This window comes from Nicotiana sylvestris, chromosome 10 (assembly GCF_000393655.2).
Source record: "Nicotiana sylvestris chromosome 10, ASM39365v2, whole genome shotgun sequence".
NCBI classification, from domain to species: domain Eukaryota; kingdom Viridiplantae; phylum Streptophyta; class Magnoliopsida; order Solanales; family Solanaceae; genus Nicotiana; species Nicotiana sylvestris.
Window position 1 is genome coordinate 170,115,273 of NC_091066.1, and position 26,659 is coordinate 170,141,931.

Here is a 26,659-nt window from a genome sequence, read left to right on the forward strand (position 1 = left end):
TGGTATGTTGTATTAATTCCGGGATTGTCAATTTTATTTTTTTATCCTAGGAAAACTTATCATTGGATTGTCATTCCATCGTCTGACAGGTGTAAGTTATTCATATACTATTTTTAATCCTAGGCGAACTTATCCCTTGATTAGTAATCAAACAAAGGATAATGTGGTACTAAATTTTTATATCAAGATTATTTTTGCTTATCCATCATACAACAACAACAACAACAACAACCCAGTATAATCCCACTTAGTGGGGTCTGGGGAGGGTAGTGTGTACGCAGACCTTACCCCTACTCTAGGGTAGAGAGACTGTTTCCAAATAGACCCCCGACATCCTTCCCTCCAAGAACTTCTCACCTTGCTCTTGGGGAGACTCGAACTCACAACCTCTCGGTTGGAAGTGGGGGTTGCTTACCATCAGAGCAACCCCTCTTGTCTTAAACGACCCCTAATATTACTGAGTTCAATTCCAGTGACCTCGATTGCGGCAAAAAGAATAACAACTTCAAAAGATATAGTAAAATTTAACATTGAAAAATAAAAAGACGACAACAAAAAATAGAGGAACAAAAATAGGAAAATGTGGCATAATTAACAATCCTTGCATATTAAACAACCATTATGTGTACTATATATTACAAAATTTCTCTGATAAAAAGCATATAGGGATGGTTACACTTCAAACTCCACGGTCAATTAGTTTATGAAGAATTGCCTGCAAATGAGGAAAATCAACATGCTAATTAGTACTGGTTGTCAAAAGCACCAAATAATTTGAAGGCTTATTTGAATAATAATAATAATAATAATAATAACTCGAAGAAACAAATAAGTAAAAGGGAGAAACAAATGACTTAAAAAAATGTTTTAATCAACAAGCCAAGACCAATTAAAAGTTGATTAAGATTTATGCGTTATTGGATATGAAGATGGATATTAAGGACAAATTCTCTACTTGTTGCAACTGCTTCGTTCCATCTATTTTCTGGCTCTTATTTCTACGGTTTCTTTCCATCTTTCTTGAGCCGAGGATTTATCGGAAACAACCTCTCTACCCTCCCAAGGTAGGGATAGGGTCATACACACTACCCTCCCCAGACCTCACTTGTGGGAATTCACTGGGTCTGTTGTTGTTGTTGTTTATACTGACAAGTGTGCTTGTTTCCATCATGAGAGTGACATCCGCAACCACCCTAGTATACTTCAGACTAAAAGGGTAGCCCGGTGCATCAAGCTCCTGCTATGCGCGGGGCCTGGGAAAGAGCCGAACCACAAGGGTATATTGTACGTAGCCTTACCCTGCATTTTTGCAAGAGGCTGTTTTTACGGCTCGAACCCGTGACCTCCTGGGTATACTTCAGACTAAAAGAATATAATTGTTCTTGAGAGTAACTTACCGGACATGAACGGTATGATTTTAGTCCCTGATGTAGTTCATATGATGAGATCAAAAGCCTCACTGGACGAAACTCAACAGATTGGCCATGCCCTCTATTGTCAACCAAAGAGATCAATTGGCGTTGTAAAAGATGTTCAAATGCCTGGAAAGAAAGCAAGTATTTGTCAGTATAACTTCAAAGATCCAAAGTTGAATGTTAGACAAAGATTATTTGTATTTAAGTCTTTGCTATACACACCCGGAGGCATACATTCCGTGCATAATAATCACTTGTTTGGAACGAATCATGTACGCTTTTGTACTCTGGAAGGCATGATAACATGGTCAGTCGCATAACATTCACATTATTAACATAAGAAGGGAGTAGTCAAACCTTTCATTAATGAATTGAAGTTGGTAGTCTCTTGCTCTTTGACTTCCAACCTCCTCAAGCAAACAAGAATATATAGTTCTAAAATGGAGCAATCTGCATCAACAAATTGAGAATCACGCTGTTTTCAGTTTGATTCGTCTTGGTGGTGGCCTAGCGGTGGAGAGGGTATTCATATTATAAAATGGTTTGCGAGTGACTCACACGATATACAAAATGGTTTGCTAGTGACTCATACCATATATAAAAAGGTCGATTTTTTTTTTTTAAAAAAAATATTAAATGAAAAGAGGGGTAAAGTGCTACGAAAATATTAAAATAACTCTGTTCTATCTTTTAGTCTATATATAAGAGGAGATACTATGTAACCGATTCTTTATGAGTGACTCACGCCATATCCCCAACAGTATGTACTATTGGGGCCTGATCAAATTTCCAAGCAATTTTACGACTCACAATGTCTGAGACTATTGTGTCGAGAGAAGATATGTGAATAGCTGAAGAGGTCGAGTGTCGAAGGAAATTTAAGAGGAATTGATGTGGAAAAGGTGAGGAGTCCGAACTATTTTAGCTCTACTCCCAAACTTTCAAGAAGAAGCTAGTCAACACTCAGCACAAAATACATAATGACATACCTTTCAAGGCTTCCAACTTGGGTTGCCGTTGAATACTTGAGAGTGCTGTCTTAAAGTTTTCAAGTGATAAAAAACCAGGTTTTGTATCCATATGGCACACAGCAGCAAACCTAATGAAAATTATCATACAATGAGTTTTCATTAAAAGAACAGATGTTTGATACAGCACTGTGAATGCAGCGAATAGGTAGTTCAATGATAGGTAGACTTACAGAAATCTCAATAGATGGTTCAACGTTGAATCACACTCACATAATGATGTAATGATGTCTTTGAATTTGTCATCCGACAAAGTATTCTAATAAATATTAAGGATAATTTAATATCTGCTAGCAAAAAACTGATTATAATTCGTCAAATTGTAGCAAATTTGATTCTTGTTTTTATGTCTAACCTAAAAGAGAGGTTTCCAAAACGAAACGAACTATTTTAAACCTTGAGTTACAAGAGAAGGACCAGCATTTCGAGTATCTCATTTAGGCTTAGCACAAATGAGTTATTACCACTGTTCTAAAGGATAACCCTATACTTAGCTGAGCATTTTTGAGCCTCACTCTTCTTACATCTTGTCGATTGCTCTCTCTCTCTCTTTTCAACTTTTCTGGTCTTTTGGTATCATCTCACTTTAATTCATTCGTTGACAATGAAAAGTGTAACGAGTGAAAGGATACAAGAAGCTTTGTGTTATAAGTAGCTACATATTGAGAAGGAAGTTCTGACTCTGTCGGCAGTAGTAAAGCGTGCTGCAAAATTCTGATATACAGACTGTCAGTATTGATAAAAATTCTTGCAGGCAGTAAATGAGGAACCAAGGTATGCAACGAGAAGTTACTTTTGCAAGTCTTCTTGCGAAGGGGGTAGAAACAACAGCTTTCTATGTGAGAAACGAGACCTTACTCTCTTCTCTAAGAGTTGATCGGCATCCTGCACAACACAAGTTGCACCACTCTTAATTTACTCATTACTTCAAAAAGTTATCCTATGGTAGCTATATGTATTAAATGACCCAAATGTGCATTAATGACAAGGCAACTATTTCAATCAAATTTGATCTTGCTCATCAGCAACTCAAAACAAGATACTCAATATTTTCACAAAAAAAAGGAAAAAGAAAAAATGAAATCGAGCATGCACATTTGATTTTTAAGTCCCAACAACAACAACAACATACCCAGTATTATCCCACACCGTAGGGTCTGAGGAGGGTAGTGTGTACGCAGACCTTACCCCTACGCAGACATAATGATGTTGAGGAATTTATGGTTCCTAGAGAAATAGAACGCGCGGAAAAATAATTAATCCTAAAACTAAGGAACATACCAATCTGCAACTCACACCAATGACAACAGCTTGCGACGTTACAGACTGCATTGCATCTAGCAAGCTATAGAGTAATCGCTGTTTACCCTGCAAATTGCAAAGACATCCAATCCTGAGAATTTGACATATTTTCTCATATTTTTCTTCACTACATGAGAATCTTACCTGTGTAAAAAGGTCAAACTCATCCAACACAAAGATAACGGTTTTATGTGCCAACCCGCACTCCCTGATAAGAAATTACAGTAGAATGAGCACATCCACCAGGAGAAGAAAAAACGAGTACACGTTTTATTTGAAGATTACCTAATTTAAACATTCATTTTTCAAAAGGAAAAGAACCAAGTTTAAACATTCTCAGGCACTTCGAAAAAAGCCTATTCTCTTTCGGCAATAAAGCAAAGAAGGAAATTACAGGCCATATAGACTCACCTTAACATGGATAATACAAACTGGGAGTTATCATCAAATGATGCCTGTTAAAGGAAATACACGATGACTGGTTGATGCTTTTGGTTAAAATATAAAATGGATATCATAACCAGAATGGACACAGTACCATTTTTGAGAACATCAAGTGATGCTCCATACATAATTGCCTTGCAATCTCCTGCAAGATGAAATAGAAGGATACAAATATCAACGACAACATTATGGACAAATATCTAACAAGGACAAAGATGTAACACTTTGTTCAAAGGGGTCAAAAAATTTTGGAAGATAAAATAGTTAAACCAGAAGTAGAAAAAGATGCAGGTGAACCCTGATATTACTTGTGTACTTCATATTTGAATATTCTGGTAATATTAAAAAAATAAAGAGAATTTTCTATGACACCCTACATATTCCATTTGAAACTAACTCTTGCTCAATCAATTTTTAGCTATCAATTTGTAAGGAATACAAATGAAGTATCAATTTAAGCACGAAAGTTTCAACTGATTATGGTTTCTCTTACTTAATAGTTGACCCTTTTATTGAACTTGATTATTCTCTTATAAACTCAGAAACTGCATTCTGCTCAACCATTCTGCTGCCATATAGTCTTCGCTTGTAACTGAGAATCAAGAAATTTTATTGTTCCCATATCTCCATTTGACAATAAAAATAATTCTGATCCCCATTAACCTTTATATATAAATGCACAATGACATATGAAATAAAGACAGTACAACAAGCATAACAGGTAACAATGTGCACTCGTTCTGAAAAAAATTCTAAAGAAGAAATTGGGGTGATTTGGCACTCTCTTCCTTTTTTTTGTCGAGATGGATGCACTTTCTCATCCTTTCTTCTTTCCAAACATAGAACTCATTGTTAAATTCATTAAGAAGCCTTTAGTTGCAGGTTTCCTTTAGAAAAATGATTTAGATTACTTTGATGGGTTAGTTTCAAACACAAAATTACCACTTGCTGCCAATGGAGTACGGTTACTGCTCCTAAGGAGTGAAAAAAGATCTCCATAGTCTTACTCTTGGTACACAATACTATCGTTATGAAGGAGGGAATAATATGATCAACCAAGACTTGTTAAGTTTTAATACCATCTTTGTTCAGAATGTAACTGTGCCTGACGAGTTGAGTCAAAATACAGTATGCTACTGTCTTGGGGGAAAAGCTTCAGAAAACAGACAAGTGCTGTTCCCTGCTATTGGGTGAAAGGAGGCTAGCTTGCTGAGCTTGAATAATTTCTTGCAGTTCCCTTTGATCCTGGAGGAGTTAGAACTTCTAGTCCATATTTCACCTTAACAAGGGTGATCTCAACCGGAAGGAACTGATACAGGTAAAAATTGGCAATAAACTCAAAGGATATATGAGCTGAAGGTTGGTTTAGAACAAGGCATGGAAGTAGCTGAGAATACGAACATGAGCTGCAAACTTAACATGATTTAGAAGTCAGAATGTAGCTGCAAGAAGCTAAGTTAGAAGTTAGTTACAACACCTGTTAGAGTCAATAAACAGTTCGATTAGTTATTTGAAGTCCAGAAAAGTCAGTAGGAGTTTTAGCTGCATTTGCACACATGTCAGCTCTCAAGGTTAACTTCCAATTTGTCCACTAATAGCATTGTATATTTTAATCAGATCAGTGAATGAAGAACTAAATTTCTTTTCTTAGTTACAATTCTATCCTCTAAGTTGGACTTCTAGTTTTAGACCGCTGAACCAACATTCCCCTTCTCGACCTGCCATAGCTCGTCTAGTCCTACCTGTATTTTTTATGTTCAAGCTTGTGCTTTGTAACACAACAACATAAACAAGACTTTTTGTTATACAACAACTATTACTACTATACCCCTCAACCCCAAACAAGTTGGGGTCAACTATATGAATCCTCACTGATCATATTTCCTATTTTAAATTTGTTATACAACTTATATTGAGCAGAAATCCAACCTGTACCAAAAAACAATTAGCTAAAAAAAGGGAATTTGTATACACACCTTCAAAGCACAATTGTCGTCACTGTGCAAGAGTCCATTCAATTTAACCTGTAATCAAAATAGCGATTAATTACAATAAAACCATAAGTCTAGTGAGACTTATTTTCCTATAGAAGTATGTCACTGCCAATTTTCACACAAGAATGCAAGATACAAAAATTGAAGATATAATACAGATAATTAATTAAATTAAATATATACCACACAGATCATATCAGGATATTCTTGCAGTAAATCCTTGATAACCAGCTCCAAAATCTGACATAAATAATAATCAAGAAAATTTAATATCAAATCAAGTTTACATTTTTATCAAATTTCACAGCACAAAAACTACACTTTGTACAAAAGATCAACCAAAAGAATAAAAAAAGTCTACTGACCGGAACTTTTCCACAACCACGAGGGCCAAGAAGAAGAACTGAGTTGTTACATGCTTCAGTTACTGAACTTGACATTATATACTTCAATTTGCTGAAACAAATAAGAGCTAAACGCAATTAAACACAAAGGGTCTTCAATAGATTATTATAAAACTACTTTGGCCAATTCTGATTTCAAGAAAATGAAATAATGTTCAATTTTGAGTGGGAAAAAAATTGAAAAATTAGAACAAAAATGGAAACTTTTAACCTGTAATTGCTATTTGGGGAATCAAAGAAAAAGGTGAAGAGCTAAATGCAACTACATATAAAAGGTATTCAATAAATTCTTGAAAAAACAAAAAATAACGAAAAAATTATATTCAATTTGGAGTAGAAATCTTGAAAAAATGAGAATAAAAATGAAAACTTTTTGTACCTGTAATTGCTACCAGGGGAATCAGAGAAAATGGTGAAGATGAAATTGGGATTGTAGAGTCTGGTTCTGAGCAGAACCTGAGCTTGCTCTGCTGGATTTTCAACGCCCATTTTGATGGAATTTTTACAAAGAGAATTTGGGAGAGAAAGTTGTGGAGAAGTAAACTTGGCGGGAATGAGGGTAGTGAGAGTGAAGGAAGCTGTGGGAGAGTTGGACTGGGCCTGGGCCTTTTGTCAAGAAAAGGGCCAAAATTAGTAAGAAATCTCGTAAAAATAGCCAGTTTTTGAACTGGTAATTGAAAAATAGCCAGTGTTTGCAAAGTTATTGAAAAATAGCACTATTTTGCTGCAACACGGAAAGTTCCAGCATAATATGTTGGAGATTGGTGCACTTGTGTATGAACTTCCAGCATATTATGCTGAAATTCCAACACGCAGAAAGTTCCAACATAATATACTGGAGATTGGAGCACCTGTGTACGAACTTCCAGCATATTATGTTGGACCGATATATTATACTGGAACTCCATTATATAATATTGGAACTCCAATATATTATGCTGGAAGTTCACATGTAAAAAATTCGATCTCCAGTATATTATGCTGGAATATTTACTGGATTTTGAACAATGTTTTCGTTCAGAATTATCTTTACATGAAAAGTGGCTAAATTTCGATTACTTTTGAAATTTTGACTATTTTTCCATTACCACTTGTAAATCAGACTATTTTTTGAATTTCACTCGTATAGCCGTATATATATATATATATATATATATATATATATATATAAGATCTAAATATATATTTTTTTAATATATTTGTCTAGCAAATATAATTACTTTATCCGATAAGCTAAAAATGTTAAAAACCTTTTTTTTTCAATCGAGTACCCCCCACTAGTTATGCATGAAAATAATTCAGGTGTTTTAATATAGAGATTAGTAATACAGGAATTGTAATATAGAAGTTAAAATGCATAATTGTAATATAGAGATTAAAAAGTATTTTGTAAACTTAAAAATTATTTAATACATAAGGATTGTTTTGGTTTGTAATATTTTCGAGACAAACTAAAATTTGACTCAGGCAGCTAGACTGCTAGAGGCAATTATCCTATATATTACTTTAATTTTTTATAAAAATAATTTAATTTTTAATTTTATTTTGGTGCAATTTTTTTTTTGGAGCAAATTAAAATGGATTCGAAGGAGTTTTATTAACTATAAATATGGGTTATTATCACCAAAAATATGAGTTATTATCACTTTTAACCCGCGCCAGAAATTATTTATATATGATAGCCAAAAAAGTATATAAAATTTGTATAATTTTTATATATAATATATATGATGATATACATATACAAAAAATATATAAATTTTATAATATATTTTTTCGGCTATTTTACGACTACATAGTGTTATTTTTCCTATAAATATTTAAAGAATACAGTGAAAATATTTGTGAATGTACCAAAACACGTGAACACTATTTTTCTTGAAATAAGAAAATACAATCCCCCTTTTGAAGCACATTTTCAGAATGCGCACGTTAGAGAATATACAAATCTACCACTAGAGTACGCCAGGATCTAAAGATATTCTTTTAGCAAAGACAAGTGAGAACCAATCATCCCCTCAGCTTATTCAAAGACCCTTTCCACCATTTTCTTCTGTACAAAACCACACGCAAAACAAAACCAAATCAGAAAATAAAAGATGGGAAGTTCAAGTGCTCTCATCTCAAATCTACACCTAACTCAAACTCACTGTTTCAAATGCATAAATTCAAGAACTGCTCTAAATATTAACTCCAAAAGACCAAAATTAAATCTTTCTAGCAGAAAAGACTTGAAGAAGTTCAGTAGACTTGTTTGCTCAGCTGTTGAAGATGCTAAAGAAAAGCAAAGAGAAATTAATGGTGCAAATACTAGTAATCTTGGTTCAGCTGTTGAAGATAGGCCTGGTAAGAAAAAGAAAAAAAAGAATTACCCAAATAATTATTTTATGTAAAAGATTGCATTTTTTTATTGTTTTCTTGAATTTTTGATATGGGTATTTTGTATAAAGGTGTAATTTTTAGTTGAGTTGGTTCTTTAGCTAAGTTATATTATTGGTGCAAATGCTAATAGTCTTGGTTCAGTTGTTGAAGTTAGACCTGGTAAGAAATACACATATAATTCTTGATCCTAAAAAAGAAAATACCCAGATGATTATTATGTAAAATATTGAACTATTAATAGTTTTCCTGAATTTCTGATATGGTATTTTATATAAAGGTGTAATCTTTAGCTAAATTATGTTATGTTTCTTTGTTGCTGGAAGTGATTTCTATAAGGGCTTGTTTTATGGATTTCTGTTGTTATGTTTAATTATTCTTATGTAGCATAGAGAGGATTGCTCTGATTGGTAAGACTATAACATGGTTATTTTGGAGAAATTTGGGTTCTGGGGTACTCTAAGCAAGAGTAGAATTTGGCATATGTTTGTATTTTTTTAGTTTATCCTGCCGATAATTTCACTAGTTATCTGTGATTGATAATTGTAACTTGTAAGTTGTACTAGAGGAGCTTTGAGGTAATTTGAGCTAGAGTTTTTGCATATAATATAACACCAAGATCTCGTTTGCTGATAGTATATGGAAATCTTCACGACTTCCCTGTTAACTTTATTAACCTTGAAACTTTTAATCCATTTCGCGTCTATGTAAAATTCAGCATCCTGCTTAATGTTTTCCATCACTATCAAGAATAGGAAAGGAGAAAGAGGATTTTTGGTCTCAAACCTCTAGAGGTTCTGAGAGTTACTTCAGCTATGTTTTTTTCCTTTTCTTTTCTTTCTTGATAAGAAAGATCGGCACTTTTAATATGTACTGCCCAGCATAAAGAAAGTGCTGGATGCGTAGTTACAGATTGCAAAAATTCGATTCATTACAGCGTTTGTAATGAGCTGAGGAAGCCTGACATGGTTTCTGCTGCATCATCAGTTATGTTAAATCAGAAGGCTAGAAAAGGCATTTGTAGTCTAATTAAGTTTTCCTTTTTCCCTTCAAATTGTTTCTTTCTACCCCACAGTCCACCGAATAGCTCCAGGGATAGTCGTCCATATATTGTAGTCCACGTGAGCACTTGAGGGGTCATTCCCCATATTAGGGTTAACTAGATTGCTGATAATAATACACACTTCTGTTTGTGATTGACTGCAACGCGATGCACCTTTTAAGTTACTGAAATTGCTCGCCCTTGCCCAAGGGTCAATAATTTGTGAGTATGCATATTTTTTATTTCTTTTCTAGAAAATGTGAGAAAAATGCACATGTTCTTTGTCATTTATATAAAAGATTATCTTTTTAATCGTTTTCGAGAAGTAAATTTCCTTAATATAGTAATATGCATATATGCATGTTATACATTTTGGAAAAGAGAAAAGTGTTATGATGTGCCAAAGTGATAATGGTGCATAGGAGGAAAAAGAGGATCAAATTGAACTGTCTAATGGTATTTGTTGAAAACAATATCTTACCCTTCTCCTTCTAATCTGCACAAAATTGTTCGCGTACTAGTTTATTTCCTTATACATACTTTGCCTATTTTGTGGTTGTACAATTGTTTTTGCAATATTCAACACCTCTATGATGCAACTCTCCAGAACAACACCCTTATTGTACATAAAATGGCTCCTTTCTTTCATTATATTTCTTCATTGTGCTGTGAGCCGGTGATTGTCCCATGAATGCAAAATAGTTTAAGTGTAATTTTATCGTAATAACGCATGCTATTTTTGAAATTCAGATGTTGCTGATGGCTCAAGCGAGAGTGTATTTAAGAATGGTGAATCAGATAGTGAAGGGAGTATTGTTTATGATTTCCTTTACCCTAGTAAAGAGCTCCTACCTGATGATAAAGAAATGACTCTATTCGATCATTTGGAGGAGTTGCGTCAGAGACTCTTTGTGTCTGTTTTGGCCGTCGGTGCTGCTATAGTGGGATGTTTTGCCTTCTCAAAAGAACTTATCTTGATTCTTGAAGCCCCTGTTCTAGCACAAGGTGTTCGATTTTTGCAACTAGGTCCAGGAGAGTTCTTTTTCACTACTTTAAAGGTTAGACTGCATCTTTAATTTAATCGTCTTTATCACTCATTCCAGTGACCATTTAATTACTACAGAAAAGTTGTTGAACTTTATTTCGTGAACTAGGTGGATCTTTCTTTTGTGCTCGAGTTCTTTTTAAGGGTTAAAAGTTTGTTCTTATGCCTGATATCTGGCTCATTATCGTGATTATATGCTGAAATATACATTCCTCTATGATTGAATGACATAATTTCTATTTAGGCCATTATAGAATAATTGTTTTTGAGAATGGTAACATATTATTTAATCGTAGCACAAAGGCTGTGCTAAGGCCATATATACATATATCAAAAAGAGCAAAAACCCTTCGATAACGAGTACCTTACCACTTATAGATTGTAAAAGTTCAATCGCCCTTGCTTGTTACACGCCTTAACATTTAAAGAAACCAGCAAGTAATCAAACCCACATCTGGAATTCTGGATCCACTTGCCTTAAACTAATCCTTGTCTTAAAGTTTCATCTTCAAAATCATGTATGAGTCAAACAAGTGGTTGGAGTATTAAGTTGGCATTCTGATTCTTAACTGTATAATGTGTTCATAATTGGCGTATCCTAAAAATGTGCTTATAATTGTTTGCGAGGGACTTGTCCTTGAATAATTGTTTACAAGCTATATTTGTTCATGCGACTTCTAGTATACAGCTGGTGATATAGTGCTAAATGCTTAACTAAAATAATTTAAAAAGTTCAAACATAAGATTAGAGGTGATCACGATGTCATGCTGTTCGTGTTGTTGGGATCAATTTGATATTGGCATTATACTAATTTGGCATGTTCAGTTTAGTAACTATACTGTTCTCACTTTTGATGTAGGTCTCAGGATATAGTGGCCTTCTGTTAGGAGCTCCCGTGATTCTCTACGAGATCATAGCCTTTGTTCTTCCTGGTTTAACAATGTCAGAAAGAAGATTCCTGGCACCAATTGTCCTTGGATCTTCAGTGCTTTTCTACGCCGGCATTGTTTTCTCACACTTGGTTCTCACTCCAGCAGCCTTGAATTTCTTTGTGAATTATGCAGAAGGGGCTGTGGAATCCTTTTGGTCCATTGATCAATACTTCGAATTTGTGCTCGTACTCATGTTCAGTACAGGATTGTCTTTCCAGGTAAATCTCTTGCTTGTGCATATTTTCTTTTCTGCACGAGTATATAAGAACACCCTGCATATTAAACAGTTTTTTTTGTTTTCCGGTCAAAAACATATTAAACAGTTTAGTTGAAGGAAATTAGTTGTTCAATCTAGAGCTTCTCAAACCTTCGGCCATACTTCACTACAACTAATGCTTGCATAAAACCAAGTTGGCCATAATTGAGCAATGTTTTTGGGTTGAAAATAGAAGGGAGTATTAGAATTTTTAAGGGTGTGGCTTACCAGTCAATGAAATGAGTGCAAACCACGTGAGATCGTGATTCAAATCACAGTAGACACAAAAAGCGCTAGACGTTTCTTCTCATCTACCTAAACCAGTGTTGTGAAGAGCGTGAAGCGAGGAAAAGCGACAACCCCAATTTCACGAAAAGCGAGAAGCGAAGTACTCGCTTTTTTTAAGTGAAGCGGAATTTAAAAAAAAATTAAAATAAATACTGCATAGACAACACATGTAATTGTAAGCAAATGTTCAATACTTCAATTTAAAAAACTAAAGAGTAGCATCAATTAAAGCACAAAACGAGCATCCTATTCTTCTACAAGATTGTCAAATTCTTGTATTCCACTATTATTATTATATTGCTCGTCATCTTCTTCATCAACTAGGGACAATGTAGCTGCCTCTTTTCCCTTCCTCTGAATAAAGGATATAAAAATTGGGCAATAAGAACTAAGAATTGGGGGCAGAAACTGGAAAAATTGGGCAGAAATTTTCTGAGAAAGAACCGAAGGTAAAAAAAAAAAAAATCGCCAGCATTTCGCCGCTTTTTGGACGTTTAGAAAGAAAAAGAAAAAGAAGAAGACTGAAAATCAAAAGTAGAAGAAGAAGAAGAAGAAGACAGAACATACCTGTACTGTTGAAGTCTTGAAGAAGAAGAAGAAGAACCCTTGATGTTTTGAGATAATTTTAGAAATCCAAAGTTGATGAAGAAGAGAAGAAGAAATCGCTGTTCTTGTGGAAGAAAAGCCCTAGTCTCGCTGCTGTTGAAGACTCCAGACAGTAGGCTTGGGTTAATTTTAAACACAGAAGCGTACGCTTCTTCTCGCTATTTACAGAGAAGCGGTCGCTTTTTCGTACCAGAGTCGCTTCAAAGAGCAGAAGCGCTGCCCTTCCCGCCTCGCTTCGCTTCTCGCTTAAAGCGATGAAGCGAGCCCTTTTTTAATCACTGACCTAAACCTTGGTGGGCAAAGTTCCCGATTCATGTGTTGGTAGGAGGTAGCAGGTAGCAAGTGAAATAGTCGAAGTGCGCCTAAATTGGCCCAAACACCACCATTATGAAAAAAAGATGAGCGAGGATATTTAATGGTTAAACAGTCGAAAAATGGCCATGGTCTCCGTCATAGGCTAGTTTTGAAAATATTTGTGAATTCACTCTGTAAATACTATTGTATGATGTTGATCAGCATCCTCATGATATCCAAGTTGCTTTAATCCAATAAGCAATTTTATAATGCATCTCCTCTACAGGTTCCTGTCATTCAACTGCTTCTGGGACAAACTGGTCTTGTGTCGGGAGATCAAATGCTGTCGATTTGGAGATACGTGGTTGTAGGTGCTGTGGTCGCTGCTGCAGTGCTCACACCATCAACTGATCCTCTTACCCAAATGCTTCTAGCTGGCCCCCTTTTGGGTCTTTACTTGGGTGGTGCATGGATGGTTAAGCTTTCTGGTCGATAGAGTGATTGTTGTTCTGTGGTCAAAGCTTATGTTCTTTTGCATCAACATACCAAGAAGTATTAGTAGAATGATCATGCATATGGGAACCCAAAATTCATGTAGCATAAAAAGGACATTTGAGTGGAGGATATATGATCTGTTTTTTGAATACCATTTACTATTGTCATAATCCATGTAAAATTATCCAATGTGTATAATTAGGAGCTTAGTTGACACTCCATTCCCAAGTCATTTTGATGGATCTTTTCACTAATATATGAATGAAAAAAGTCATGGGCTATCGTTTTCATGTTATATATTCTTTCTGGCCACAGAAATGATGCAAAGGGTAACAAAATAGAGTTAAAACAATTCGTGAATGTCATAATCTTGTTTAGAACTTCTCATTGGTGTAACTTATCATTCAACTCTGGACAAACAGTTACACAAAATTCAACTAAAATGAAATTGTCTTGATCGTCGAATATCATTGAGAAAGAAATAGAAAGAAGTAATCGAACAATTTCCTATAATTCTTCACAGTATGGAATGAGTAATCGATCTACAACTCTATATTCATTTGATGGTTTAATAACTCTATATTCATTTAATGGCAAAAAACCAAGAACACATCCAACTAACTGTTAAAACTTTTTACTCCATACTCATAGCTACAAACTAAGAATCTCATTGAGAAGCATCTATTTCTCCTCCCCTTTCTCTTTCCCTTTTTACTAACATTACTCGATAACAAGGTTTTCCATCTTAGACATTGTATCAGTTGCATCTGAGTGATCTAATTCAGCTTCCAGCCGTTTCAATGAACTCCGCAAACCTGTGCATGCTTTAACAAAATCTTCTGAACACCCTTTAAGTTTTTCCAACTCGACCTGTGTTTCATCGATACTACTTGAGATCTTCTCTGTAGCAGCCCTCAATGCAGAAATTTCTTGTGGAGGATAAAGAGAAGCTCCAAGTTCATCAACTTGCAATCCGATTTCCTGAGAAAGTTTTAATAGTCTCTCCAGAGAGGCTACAAAAGTAGCATTATCCATGGAACTTTCCTGCTTAAGCAAGCTAGTAATGGAGCGAATGAGTTCTTTAATGACCACAAGTGTTTCAGACACCACATCAGTAGTTAACCGTGCAATTTTCATTTCCTCCGGAGAAAGATCATTGCCTAGATCACCACCAAATGAATCATCACTATCATCGGATTTGCTTTCTCCTTCGGGAGAATCTTGAACAGAAGACTCGTCTACTACATCAGATGATGTTGGCTTCAGTTCATTCATTTCACGAAGTACATCCTTCATGGAAACGGCAAGTTGTGTCATTGCTCGACCTATAGCAGTAATATTGGTGGCTGGAGTCTTCTTAAGAGCAGAACAAGCTTCCCATACAGTGCCCACCAATTGTGGGATCGATAATTTCTGTTTTCTATTGTCAGATCCTGTACATACATTTTGGGCAGCAAATAATAATGGTCACAAAATTATACAGCTGTTAAGAAAATCAATATGCAAGAACTAGATGCAGAAGATATATGTGATGAATGAACCTGAAAGGCAATATGCCACAACTAGAAGCGGAAGATAAATGTGATGAATGAAATTGAACAGCAGGAACTACAGCAAAATGATTAACTGAATAGCACAGAGAAAACCATATCAACTGAATAGGGTCCACTTGGTATGAAGCAACAGTGTTCTCGCAAAAAAGGTTTTCACCAGAAGATGTTTTATAAAAGAAGACAATTGCAAAAAATTTCCTACAGTATCTGGGAGAGACAAAATGTTGGTGATAGGTGACAATGATGGAGAGTAGGAGACGGGGAAATGGGCGGGCGATGTAGCATTTCGTGATAATCATAAAATAGAGTGAAGGATACGTAAAGATAATTGAAGTGGAAAATAATGAATCCCTTTGAAATTCAGTTATTTTCACTCCTCCGTACAAAATATTCTCCGGAGAACATTTCCATCACTTTTAGCCAACCAAAGACCGACAAGTGATTTCATGAAGGAACATATTTTATGTCTTTACAATCAGGGCCGCAATCTTAAGTTTCTATGTCTCAAACTATACAATATCCTGGATGAAATCATCTTACGCTGACAAGAGTTAAATAACTTGCATCCTTAGAGCTGTAAATCTATGCTTAAGCCTATAGGGTAGCACTTAATACTGTTGTTTTACTACTGTGTTCTACACATGGCACATCATTAACTTTCCTCCCCACTGTTCCAAAGAGAGTTTTGTACAAAAAATTAATTTCATCAGGATGTTTTATACCCTAACAACTGAAATGCCATCCACCTCTTTTACACGGTTTTGTGCCACTAGAAAACTTCTCAGTCTCTTCCTTTATCTTATTTTGGGAGGGTGGTATCGGCAGAAAGAGGTTTTTTCTTCCCCTTCAGCCTTTCTGCCATTTTACTTTTGCAAGATATACCATTATCTGATCTTCCTTCTGCCTCCCTTCCCCTATTGAGGACAAGATGCGGGAAGCGCGCTTAGGTGGTTTGGTCATGTGAGGAGGAGGAGCATAGACACCCCGGTGAGGAGGTGTGAGAGGTTGACACTCCTACGAAGAGGTAGAGGTAGGCCTAAGAAGAGGTGGGGAGAGGTGATTAGGCAAGACATGACGCAACTTCAGCTGACCGAAGACATGACCCTTGATAGGAAGGTATGGAGATCGAGGATTAGGGTAGTAGAGTAGGTAGTCTAGAATGTTCATAACAGTAGTATTGACACGCAATCTCGCTTTCTGTTGGTAGTAAGTTTTTATGACTAACCGTTGTTTTCTTTCATTGTTGATCACTTTACTGTCTTGTTGTTTTTATTCTGCTTTTATATGGCTTTTTGGTACTGTCTCTTCTTGTCTATATTTTCATTATTGCGGTGCTTATGCTTTCCTGGGCCGAGGGTCTATTGGAAACAACCTCTCTATCCTCACAAGGTAGGGGTAAGGTCTGCGTACACACTACCCTCCCCAAACTCCACGGTGTGGGATAATACTGGGTATGTTATTGTTGTTAATAAATGTTGATGTGCCACATATGCATAAACTAAGAAAAGATAAGCACTTTCATAAAGCAATATAATGGTATAAGCACTTTCACAAAGCAATATAATGATATAAGCACTTTCACAAAGCAATATAATGACTTCACCTTTTATCCATTTCAGATATTAACACTTCATAATATAATGTACTTGTAAGATTTTCATATGTTCTGATGTTCATGGACTTTTACATATATATGTAAAGAGAGAGAAGGAGAGTACCATATGAGGACACAGACTCTTTCATCAACATGAAACTGCTATCAACAACTTGCTTAATGGATGCATGAATGCTAGAAGACAGGGTAGGTCCTGCGCCCACTGTACTTGAGTGGGAGAGCAGAAGAAGCCCTTGCAACATATTAAAATATGAAGCCATGTTCTCCTCGAGTGCTTTAACCTCTGGTGTCTCTCCAGTCCAAAGCATTCCAACTGCATCAAAAGAAAAATAATTGTCAACTACCAACATTATCTCCAATGTAAATGCCTGAAACTTACTATTATCCAGTTAGTCAAAATTGGACACCCCTCCCACCCCACCCCAACCTCCAAATCCTGTGAATGTATATCTATGAATTTCTATGGAAGAAAGACCACAGAAGCTATATACTTCAGTTTTTAGATTTAATCAGGCAAATTCACCAATTCTCAGCCAACCACAAGTCCAAGTTGCCAAAGAACTTTCATAGGATAGGGTACATGACAAAAAGTTGATGAACATTCTTTTAAACTGGGACAGTGCAAAGCTTGTATCGTGCCTCAATCCGAAAAGACCCTTCTCTATCATTAGCAGAACATATGACATTCATTTAAATGTATAAGTGAGACATGTAAGTGTCTCTCATCCCAGACAAAAGGTGACCTAAGCATTTAAAGATGATACTTTTGTTTAATCACATTTAAGCATTTAAATATCTAAGTCACACCATTCTTCTTGTAGTATAGGTTTCTGATAACCAAATCAATGTTTACTTCCTCTTTTATGGATAGTCTCTATTAGCTTAACTACAACATATAACTGCTGATGCTTCACTATCAAACATAAACACACAACATCGAATTAACAATGACTGTAGAAACAGATAATGTCCATGCCTAGCATTGTAAAACAAAGACTTATCCTTCTCTCTCTCTACATATATATATATATATATATATATATATATATATATATATATATATATCTTTCCTGCCATTAATACATTCTCTCAACCATCCTTTAATTCCTTTCGCATGCACCACATTCTCTCTTTTCTTTTTGCTCGCTGTTTTTTTTTCTAGTTCTACACTTTACTTCAAGCTCACGAAGTACTATCAGAACAAACTGCTTCCTGGTAGTTATTCAAGGCTTTAGAGAAATATGTAAGTGCTCTTATTGGATTGGCTCTGAAGTGAATTCTAGTGCTCGTACTGCATGATTAGAAGCTATGGTTATGAATGCTAAAGAAAATGATAACATGTAGAGACACCTGATCGAGAACTCAGTTTGCGGCGTATCTTATTGCAATGATATCTTTGCAGCCCTAAGTTCAGTGGATCTTTTTTTTTTTTTGGCTAACCAAGAAACCCAGAGGCCATTAGCACACGGTTCGAAACTTGGTGGATAATGGACCCGACCCTCTACCCTTCTCTCCACTTAAATACCAAGCTTTTGTCCGCGTCTCGTGCCGTGCACCTTGTCACACCTCCTTTTTCCGCCCCCGCGAGGGGTGAAGGACTTTTTCCAATTAAAGGACAATCGAAACGGAATTTGTTTGTTTATTTCAGAGTCGCCACTTGGGAGATTTAGGGTGTCCCAAGTCACCAATTTAATCCCGAATCGAGGAAAAGAATGACTCCGTATTACAGTCCGCGAACCAGAAATCCGGATAAGGAATTCTGTTAACCCGGGAGAAGGTGTTAGGCACTCCCGAGTTCCGTGGTTCTAGCACGGTCGTTCAACTGTCATATTCGGCTTGTTTATCTGATTTTATACAAATATGAACTTATGTGCAGATTTTAACTCTTTACCGCTTCCATTATTATTATTATTATTTTACAGGGAATTGCAACGTTGTGAAAATGTATCTCGAACCGCGTCACAATCAATGTACACGTGGTCGTCGACACACTTTGACTCTGTTGAGATTTGGATTTGGGTCACATAAATGTGCACCCGAGTTTAAGAAAATTAAATTATTAAAGGCGCGCCTAAAGCGACTAGTGTATCATTTACTTTGGGTAGGGCCGTGAAATTTTGCTAAACGGTCCATCCCGAAGTCTAAGCAATTTTAAAACAAATATTTACTGAGGGTCTCGCAATTTTGTATTTTTATTCGGCGAGGCTCGTCTCATTCTTATTTTTTTAAAAGGAATTTGCAACGTCATGGACACGCATCTCGAACCACGTCACAATCAATGTACCCGTGATTAGAGACACATTTCGATTCCGCTGAGATTTGGATTTGGGTCACATAAATGTGCACTCGAGTTTAAGAAAGTAATTTAATTAAATCGCGTCTAAAGAGGCTAACGCGTTATTATCTTTGGGGAAGGCAGTGAAATTCACTAAATAGTCCATCCCAAATTCTAAGTATTTATTATGACCAATTATTGAGGGCCCCGCAATTTACATTGTTTATTTGGCGAGGCTCGTCTCATTATTTTTAAAAGGATGATCTTAGCATGACTACATTTTCTATTTTTCGTTTTCTAAAATAAATGAAGAAAAGGTCCTACTTGATTTACATACTTTCGAGTTATTATAGTCGGGTTCCGAATATGATTTGCAAAAATCCGAAACATGAACGCGTATATGGGCCATTGCTTAGATATTACGGGCCCAGGCCCAATGTGCATAACGTGAAACTCGGCCTGAGCCTTCCTTATTCCAATTGGGTTTCCAATTGGGTCTGTTTAACTTATTTGGTATATGTTTGACATTTAGGGGGGGGGGAACTGAAATATAATGTGCTGCTTGTCTTAATCAAGCCATATTCCTACCAACTAAAAGACAGACCATTTATTTAAGGAAGTAACTATTGAGTACCTAACATGCTTCTTGACAAATAATAATGAACTAATAGAACATAGCTACTACAACATTAGTCCCTTTTAATTATAAGCAACTCGTAGAGTTTTTCAACTAAATGATATGTGTAAAGGTTCAGTTACATCACAGCTGACTACATAGTTCTATTAGAGAAAGCGAACTATCATACATACAACTAATGTTCAGTATATTTCTAAAGTGAATCCAAAATAACTTCAACTCTTCATTTCTTTGTATTCATGCTTCGAATTTCAGCCTACATTGATAAGTGTATCAGTGGGGTACCTGGTATTTGGGAAAGCAAAAGAATAAGAGGAATGACCAGTGCAGCAGTAGCACACACACACAGCAACACAGCAGAAAAGCAGCAACACAAAGACAGCAATCAGCAGCAACAAACCAGCAGGCAGACTTTGTTAAACCAAAACAAACCCAGCAGGCAAACCCAATAATGGCCAGTAAGAGGAACCAGCGACAGATTTAAACCAAAAAGGAGACCCGTGAACTTTCGAACCAACAGAAGAACCACAACACTCAACTGAAACAGTGTTCAACAAGTAAAGAAATCCAAGAAAACTAAACTGAAACCCAGCAGTATCCCAACACAGCAGACTGGTGCACGAAAACAGTAATTTTCTGATTTTTGTCAAAAAACCCAAGAAAAGCAGCTTCAAGCTCTTTAATGTAGAAGTTTTGTTTTAACACTCTACCTCTCTCAATTTCTGATGTCCAACCCCTTACTCTAACCTAAATGAGCCTATTTATAGGCAAAATATAGGCAAACCCCAGGCTGCCTTGATCCCTTCAGCCCTCAACTCTGCCCATACCCCTTTATTTCTCATTATCAGGTGTTTCGTGCCCCAAATGGTATGGGCAGCTGACAATCCCCAACTAATCCCCCATCAATTCATTTTATTATTACTCAAATGGTATGGGCCTATTATAATACTCAACCAACATCCCATGCTATCAAGTTTTGTTCCCCACTATTGTATTAATTTAATCACACTTCAGTACCCTACTGTCAGCCCACTTAAACTAACCATTTCTGATCTTTTCACACCCCCAAACTACCCCTGTTAACCCCTGGTTATTACTGTTTTACCCTGCTTCAACAGCCTGAAATTTTGAACTTCTGAAAGTTCAAACTCAAACTGCCCTAAACTGAGTTCTAGCTATTACACTGCAGCTACAAACCATTCATAGATAATGTCAAACAATCAGCTAAACGACAATGATTCGATCAATCATATGAAGCTATACGAATCAGAATATTTGAACATTCAGTCCTATAAAACTAATCGACGACATTTATCTAATCGACGACATTTATCTAATTATAACATAGAACAATCAGTCGATTAAACAAATAATACGAACAGGGTCCCAAATGGCTTCAGGCAGCTTGGCACAAAACAGGGGAACAACATGAATAAAACACTCGACGACACTAATCAAATCGAGTATGTATCCTACTACACGCATTTAATAATGGACAGAAGAATAATCGACCAAATAAAAGGTCTTACGAAGATGAAAAAAATTTGAAAGAAAACATCAGTAAAATCAACAACTAACTAAACATGCTAACAAACACAAACATCATTCAAACAGAAACAGAAAAGAAAAGGAAAACTCACTGTGGAAGCTCAACAATGAACGACCCAGGCCTGAACTGGATTTGACCATTTGAGGTCGAACAGACTTTAATCGAGGTGTTCTCAACCAAGAACACTTCGATTAAGGTCTATTAGACCCCAACCCTCCATTTAAACTGGCCGGATTCCCAAAGCTCTTGTGTTCTAGGGTTTGAACATTCCGATTCGGGGCTTGAGGGTTTGTGGGTAGATTCGGACCAAACCAAGCTTGGTTTGGTCATGAGTGAAGCCAGGGTAGTGACTGGTATGAAACTGGGGTGGGTTGGTGTAGATCAGGGTTTGGCTCGAATCTTCAGAAGAAGATTCGAGACGGTGTAGGTTGATTCGAACCCAACGGTTCGCAGATCCGTGTTTAGGGTGGTTGGGTGCATCAGGGGTGTTACTTTGGTGGTCACCGGCATCGTTGCAGCCAGGTTTACGGTGAGGGGATGAAAGGGCGGCGCTAGGGTTTGAATGGGGGATGATGGGTCGTGTCTGAGAGAGGACGTGATGAGGGGCTTATATACGGAACGTGGCAATTAATTTGAGCCGTTAGATCAAATGATCTCAACGGCTTGGATTAATTGGTGAGGGACAGGACGGGGTCGTTTGGTGTAGAAACGAGGTCGTTTGGTTTTTAATGAGGGGCTGGGTCGACTCGGGTAAGCAGGTCGGGTTACGGGCGCGATCGTGGACCGTTGGATGAGTATGGATGAATGGCTCAGATCAAACGCCCTATGCGGCGTCGTTTGGGGGCGTCCCTGGAACCCTGGTTTGGACTGGGTCGTTGCAAATTGGTTTGGGCCTGATTTTTTAGTTAAATATTGGCCCAAATCCGGTCTTTCCTTCTTATAATTAAACCAAAAATTCCTAAAACCCAAAATTAAACTACACAAATATTAATTAACACCTAACAACAATTATCCAACGAATTAAAACATTTAATAAAATTGCCATGACAACAGATAGAATAGAAATGCATATTTTTGTGATTTTCGCTTTTAAAAACCAAATAATGGTTAATTAATTCCTAAATGTGCCATTTTCTTAAATGCATGCAACATGTATTTTTGTATTTTTCTAACTATAGCAAGGCGAGCATTTACGGACAAAACAATTATCAAAAATGTCACACAAATCCTCAAAATTGTACCCGAAGGTAACTTGTTTTATTTCTTTTCCGATTTCTTTTGGAGTAGTTTCCGTGAAGCAAAAATCACGTGCTCACAGCTGCCCCTCTTTGTCCGAAAGCACAAAGAGCTTTCGTGCAAAGATAAAGTGAGCAGACACGAGCGACTTTGCTCGTTGGAAGACTCCGTGTGAAGCATTTTGTTTTGAAAAAGATTTTAACCGAACATTTGCTTCAAAGGTTTCCTACATATCCCTGGCTAGAAGGGAATCAGGTTAATGTAGTTCGGGAAGTGTTGGTAGCTGGGACTATCATGGGACTGCGATTTGTTGTTACTGCTGCTGCGTGCTGTTACTACTGCTTACCGATCTCCTTATTACATCGTGTTTAAAAGAAAAATCAAGAAGCTAGGCTAGATAACGGATTACAAGATCCCATCCATCTTCCATTTGTTCTGGACGCCTCGCTTTCTTGTCGACTTGCGTCTATTCCGGTGCTGCTTTCTTCCGAACACTGATGGGGTGACACCAACCTCTTGCTACTTTGAATACCAATTATCACTGTCTAGCTCGGTCCGCTGGGGATGGCTTCCTTCATTAAGCTTTGTTATGCCGGGGATTTTTGTTGTAACCTTCTGCCTTCCGGTGTGTTACTGATTCCAGGACCTGAAGTATAAGACTGAAAAATATTCCTCTCGTTATACAGGTGGGCGCCTGAATGCAAAAATATGAAATGTATTCCCTCGTTATACTGGTGGGCGCCTAGGACATGAAATGAAAAACAAAAATGTATTCCCGCATTATACTGGTGGGCGCCTAGGACATGAAATGAAAAACCGAAGTGTATGCCCTCATTATACTGGTGGGCGACCTAGGACATGAAATGAAAAACATAAATGTATACCCGCATTATACTGGTGGGCGACCTAGGACATGAAATGAAAAAACAGAAATGTATACCCGCATTATACTGGTGGGCGCCTAGGACATGAACTGAAAAACAGAAATGTATTCCCTCATTATACTGGTGGGCGCCTAGGACATGAAATGAAAACAGAAATGTATGCCCGCATTATACTGGTGGGCGACCTAGGACATGAAATGGAAAAACAGAAATGTATTCTCGCATTATACTGGTGGGCGCCTAGGACATGAAATGAAAAGACTGGAAAGTATTCCTCTCGTTATACAGGTGGACGCCTGATCAACTAAGACGTAAAAATATTTGAATTTGTTTCCTCGTTCCTCCGAGAAAATTTTTGGACAACGGCAGAAAATTTCCTGCCCTGGTTTTGGTGACCTTCCTTGTGGCGTGTCTTTCTGCCATCATCAACCTTTATTTTCCTGTAGAAATCAAAGGGAGTTTTGTTAGTTTTAACATGGTGAGTGATCGTGTCACTCCTGCTGGGGGATGATTTTCCTTTCCCTTTCCCTTACTCCGTGCTCCCAAAACTGGTTGGGGATAAAGTTGCTTGCTGGGGATGATATGTCTGCTGGGATGGTTTTCCATTTATCCCTTCCCTGCTCTTTTGTTTCAAAACATGTTGTGGGAGTCCTCTTCAACTTCAAAACTACTCTCTTAAAAGTTTATTTTCTCCCCAGCCCTGCAGGGCATAACATGTTATCACCTGGGATAACGTTATTGAGGATAGGACTGTTAGGGTTATTTTGCTGCGGATTAATTCTCTCTTCCTCCTTCCCCCTTTCTGTGGTGTCTGACCACCTTGGACCTTGGTCCGTGATCTATCGAAGTTCTTGCTGGGGATCTTCTTGGAACTTGGTCCATAAGTCCCTCAACCGTCATGTTCCCCTTAACTTTCTAGGCCAGTTTGTCATTTGGTTTTGCAACAAACACCTTTTGTCTTATTGCCCCGGCTTTGGCCTGTCCCATTCGCATTTTGCTTTGTACCATTTTGGCCCCTGGTAGTAAACTCTGAAAAATCCTTCTCAAAACAAATTTCTGGAAAAAGTCTTTTTAGACTAAGAAAATAAAAAAGATAGAAAAAGAGAAAAATTTCTAAACAAATGCTGGGGGAGAGGAAAAAGAAAGAACTTATCTGGACTGTATGAATGGTCCCAACGATCATGTCGTGCATTACGGATTAATCGACCCAGCCTATTTGTATCAATCAATCTTCCTGATGGCCTCACTTGCTGGGGATAAAAAGGTGCCCGCCTCTTTGTAAATGCGGATCCTTTTTGCCAATCTATCTCGTCGCCTTATAGTGCCGTTCGAGGGGTTTTCACTAATAAGACTCTCTCCTTTCTCTCAGCTCCCGTCGCCTTATGGTGTCTGTAAAGGTTCTCACCGATAAGACTCTCTCGTTTTATTTCTCTCATCTTTCGTCGGCTTATGGTGCCTGTGAAGGTTTTCATCGATAAGACTCTCTCATTTTATTTTTCAGCGGGGGATTGGAGTGTTGCCGATATGACTCTCTCTTTCGGAGATTCTTTTTGGCTATCAATTCATTTCCAGTTTATGATCCTCTTCTTTGCTGGGATCAGTGTATTATTCTCGGCTTTCATTTGCCTGACTTGGCACCTCTCGGATATTGATCGGGAGGTCTTTTTTGGACGTTGATGTTGGTCTTGTGTGGGTTTAAAGTAAGGCCAGCAAAAATTCAAAAATGACTTCGACGGGTGAAACGCTACAACTCTTGGAATCATCCCTTTTTGAAACTTCAACACATAAACCCTGCCCCAGTTTTCTTGCTTGGGGATTTTTATATTTACACTATGTGGAGCTATGCACACTATGACCGAGCCGTGAGGCGCCTACGTATCCTCTTTGAGGAATCAGGTCAAACGTAGTTCCTACGGTTCCTCTGTTTTTCTTATGACCTTTATCTTGTTTTCATTTTTTTTCTTTTTTTTCCATTAGTGATTCCAAAAGAGGGGTATGAAAGAATAAATAAGGCTCGAAGGGGGGAAACAAAGGTTAAAAGTGTTTGGATAGAAAAAAGAATTGCCTCCGTCATTTCATTATCCAATAAGTACCAAGTACAAACAAACGAACCAATAACTATCATAATCAAAGAAATTACGCATAATATCTTTTGACTGCATCAGAATTGATAGTCATGTCGACGCATCTTCCTTCGATATCTGTTAGACATAAAGCGCCGTTGGATAACACTCTGGTCACAACATAAGGCCCTTGCCAATTTGGGGCGAACTTGTCTTTTGCTTCGATCTGATGTGGGAGGATTCGTTTCAATACTTGTTGCCCTACTTCAAATTTTCTGGGGCGCACCTTCTTATTGTATGCCCTCGCCATTCTTTTCTAATACAACTGGCCATGACACACTGCTGCCAATCTTTTTTCATCTATTAAGTTCAGCTGCTCCAGTCGAGCTTTGACCCATTCATCGTCGTCAATCCCGGCTTCAGCGACAATTCGGAGGGACGGAATTTCGACCTCTGCTGGTATTACTGCTTCAGTTCCGTATACCAACAAATAAGGAGTTGCACCTATGGAAGTCCGGACTGTAGTGCGATAACCCAACAAGGCAAAGGGTAATTTCTCATGCCATTGTCTAGATCCTTCTACCATCTTCCTCAGTATCTTCTTGATGTTCTTATTGGCTGCTTCAACTGCTCCATTCGCCTTGGGACGATATGGGGTGGAATTGCGGTGTGTAATCTTAAACCGTTGGCATACCTCTCTCATCAAATTGCTGTTAAGATTTGCACCATTATCCGTGATGATCACTTTTGGGACCCCAAAACTGCAGATGATATGGGAGTGAACAAAATCCATCACTGCCTTCTTGGTTACCGACTTGAAAGTTTTAGCTTCCACCCACTTGGTGAAGTAATCGATGGTCGCCAGAATGAACCTATGGTCGTTGGTCGCCGCCGGCTCAATAGGCCCAATGACATCCATGCC

The 26,659-nt window shown here is 37.3% G+C and overlaps 3 protein-coding genes across 3 annotated transcripts in view; 1 reads left to right on the top strand and 2 right to left on the bottom strand.

Annotated features, from left to right (window-relative positions):
* Positions 1-559: 559 nt before the first annotated feature.
* LOC104217632 (origin of replication complex subunit 4) lies at positions 560-7,153 on the bottom strand. The gene is made up of 16 exons (XM_070160488.1): positions 6,967-7,153; positions 6,549-6,639; positions 6,367-6,423; positions 6,166-6,213; positions 4,284-4,334; positions 4,157-4,200; positions 3,890-3,953; positions 3,725-3,811; positions 3,237-3,328; positions 3,076-3,157; positions 2,617-2,702; positions 2,405-2,514; positions 1,773-1,865; positions 1,638-1,702; positions 1,398-1,541; positions 560-715 (listed from the first exon to the last, which is right to left on the bottom strand). Exons 1-16 carry the CDS (start codon positions 7,074-7,076, stop codon positions 680-682), a joined length of 1,260 nt encoding a protein of 419 aa, XP_070016589.1. The 5' UTR covers positions 7,077-7,153; the 3' UTR covers positions 560-679.
* A 1,442-nt stretch (positions 7,154-8,595) lies between these two features.
* Positions 8,596-14,220, top strand: LOC104217630 (sec-independent protein translocase protein TATC, chloroplastic). The gene is made up of 4 exons (XM_009767925.2): positions 8,596-8,933; positions 10,759-11,066; positions 11,914-12,204; positions 13,717-14,220. Exons 1-4 carry the CDS (start codon positions 8,687-8,689, stop codon positions 13,924-13,926), a joined length of 1,056 nt encoding a protein of 351 aa, XP_009766227.1. The 5' UTR covers positions 8,596-8,686; the 3' UTR covers positions 13,927-14,220.
* Positions 14,221-14,363: 143 nt separating this feature from the next.
* The window catches only part of LOC104217631 (uncharacterized), a 30,420-nt gene continuing 18,124 nt past the window's right edge, over positions 14,364-26,659 (bottom strand). The window contains exons 3-4 of the mRNA XM_070160686.1: positions 17,197-17,406; positions 14,364-15,358 (exon numbers count right to left, since the gene is read on the bottom strand). Coding sequence (XP_070016787.1) covers positions 14,646-15,358; positions 17,197-17,406 — 923 coding nt within the window. The 3' untranslated portion in view covers positions 14,364-14,645. The remainder of the gene's footprint in view (positions 15,359-17,196; positions 17,407-26,659) is intronic.